General features: G+C 28.9%; 1 protein-coding gene across 1 annotated transcript; it reads left to right on the top strand.

The window, feature by feature from the left end:
- Positions 1-1,460: 1,460 nt before the first annotated feature.
- On the top strand, positions 1,461-1,985 carry LOC110644375 (uncharacterized). The gene has a single exon (XM_021797097.2). The coding sequence runs from the start codon at positions 1,461-1,463 to the stop codon at positions 1,983-1,985; it is 525 nt and encodes a 174-aa protein (XP_021652789.2).
- The last annotated feature ends 444 nt before the right edge of the window (positions 1,986-2,429 follow it).

The raw sequence follows: 2,429 nt of genomic DNA, 5'->3' as shown, positions 1-2,429 counted from the left end.
TAATAATAATAATAATAATAATAATACCATTTAGAATATATCAAGTATTTATTTTTTATTGTATGAGGCTAACGATTTTAATTTGTTAATCGCCTTAAGTTTTAAACTTTTTATAATAATAATAATAATAATAATAATAAGACATATAGCATATTTTGCATTTGTTAAAAAAAAGACATTATTATGTATTTAGTATGAAATCCAACAGGACGATATTGTTGCCATAAATTTAAATGAAAATGGCATTAAATGCAACAAATTTTTTTATTAGGAAAATTAATTAGCAAATCAAATATATTTTCTTTAACACCATTTAGACAGTTTTAAGATTTTAGAAATGAATTACAAAATCTTCCCATATAACACTTTAATTTGTGTTTTTTTTTTAGTGAAAATGGTTAAACATATTAGCAAAAAAAATATTAAAAGGAATCCATCCAGATATGATAATAAATTAGCTAAATAGTGTTTGGCTGGTTAATATTTCATATAGGCCTATTTACTAAATAAATTCAAACCTTTATATTAATAGCTAATTATATCCAAAATTTTTAATTTTGAATAATTTAATCATAAATTTTAAAATTGAAAAAATTTATTTGAAACTCATAATCTAATTTGGGATTTTAACTTTTGCCACGTAATATGTTAAGTGGCTTGACAAATCACAGTTTTTAATTTTTTTTTTTGTTTTATTCATCTCCCCCTCCCCCCTCTCCCCCTCCTCATATTCTCTTTCTCTCTCTCTATTATGAGCAATCAAGCTCACAATGTGTTTATCCCTTACTCTTTATTCTAAGCAATCAAACTCACAATGTGTTTATTGTTCTACAATTATAATGAGCAAAGCAACCAACGTAAATTTTTTGATTTATTGGACCAATAAACCTTATAATTAAGTACCCTAAAAAGGCTAAAACCACTCTACACAGTAATAATATACTTAGAGAATCTAAAGATTTAAATTTTATTAATTGCCTTAAGTTTTAAATTTACGTATCTTTCTTGCAGATTTCATAATAAATACATAATGTCTCTTTCTTATTTTTTTTAATAAATGCAAAATATGCCATTATGTATTTATTATGAAATCTGCAAGAAAGATACGTACCATCAAGATTAAATATAGAAAAAGGATATGTTTTGTTATTTTTCCTTTTTTTTAAGCTTGTTGCCATAAATTTAAATAAAAAAGGAAAATCAAATATATTTTCTTTCATACCATTTTTGACAATTTTCGGATTTTAACAATACATTACAAAATCTTCACAAATGACCCTTTAATTTTTTTTTTTTAAATGAAAATGGTTAAACAACCCAGAAAAATTAATAAAAAGAATCCATCCAGATAAGGGATGCTAAATTAGCTAATTGCTATTCGTTTTGTTGCCATTCCATACATTATAAATTAAGCACAGAGTTCTATGAAATAGTGAAGCTGCTAAAAGTTGAAGAAAAGAATGGGGTTTTCGAAAACACATTTGCTTGTAGCCTTTGTTTTTCTGTTCTTCTCCATTGTAACCAGTGCAAGAGTTTCTCGTTCTGGCCCAAGTCCTGGACTATCTCCAGACCCTCCTGTGCATAAAACCATAGAAAATTTCATTGCTGATAATCTGAAACCTCCTTCAGGCCCAAGTCATGGAAAATCCCCTGGTGAGCCTCCGTTAAAAACTGGCACAAGAAAATACCACATTAATAACAAACCTCCTTCGGGTCCAAATCCTAGAGGATCTCCTGGTGAACCTCCGTTAAAAACTGGCACAAGAAAATACCACATTAATAACAAACCTCCTTCGGGTCCAAATCCTAGAGGATCTCCTGGTGAACCTCCTCATCCTATGGTTAGGACTTCTCCAAGTTTTCCTTTTGAAAATGTAAAATCTGCCCTTTCATCTGTTCATCGCTTTTTGTGGGAGCCAAATAGGCTTGTTCCAAGTGGTCCAAATGAAGAACAATCCCCAGATGCACCTCCTCATATAGGGTAAGATCCTACCTTGTTAGTATACAAATATGAAAATGGATGAGCACACCTATACATAGCTGTCCCTTTTATCCAGTTAGGAAATAAAGAGAAATTTCAAGCTTTATTTGCCCTGTAAGTTTGGTGTTCCTACTCATCTCTATTTCAAGATATATCAAATAAATGGATCTTATGTTCTTCATGCCTTTTTTTCTTCCCTTGAAGGTTATTTATAATAATAAAAAAAATATAATAATAAAAGGTTAAAGCAATGTTACAAAGGGAGCTGATTAAACAGTTGCATTTTGAGCAGTGTGGACACAACCTGATAAACAAAAATGAAATGTTACAATTGATGATTTGTATAAGCGTTTGATCCAATAAATTTATATAATCACTTGCTTAGCATGTTAATAAAATTCATGGGTATTTTTAGAATTAAAACATTAGTAATCCTTCATTCATTAAA

Source organism: Hevea brasiliensis, chromosome 12, assembly GCF_030052815.1.
Source record: "Hevea brasiliensis isolate MT/VB/25A 57/8 chromosome 12, ASM3005281v1, whole genome shotgun sequence".
NCBI classification, from domain to species: Eukaryota; Viridiplantae; Streptophyta; class Magnoliopsida; order Malpighiales; family Euphorbiaceae; genus Hevea; species Hevea brasiliensis.
The sequence above is the reverse complement of the archived record's forward strand: the minus strand, read 5'-3'. Positions and strand labels throughout refer to the sequence as shown.

Bases quoted from the DNA above. Each gene is read 5' to 3' on its own strand.
- LOC110644375 (XM_021797097.2), top strand. From the start codon at position 1,461: ATGGGGTTTTCGAAAACACATTTGCTTGTAGCCTTTGTTTTTCTGTTC.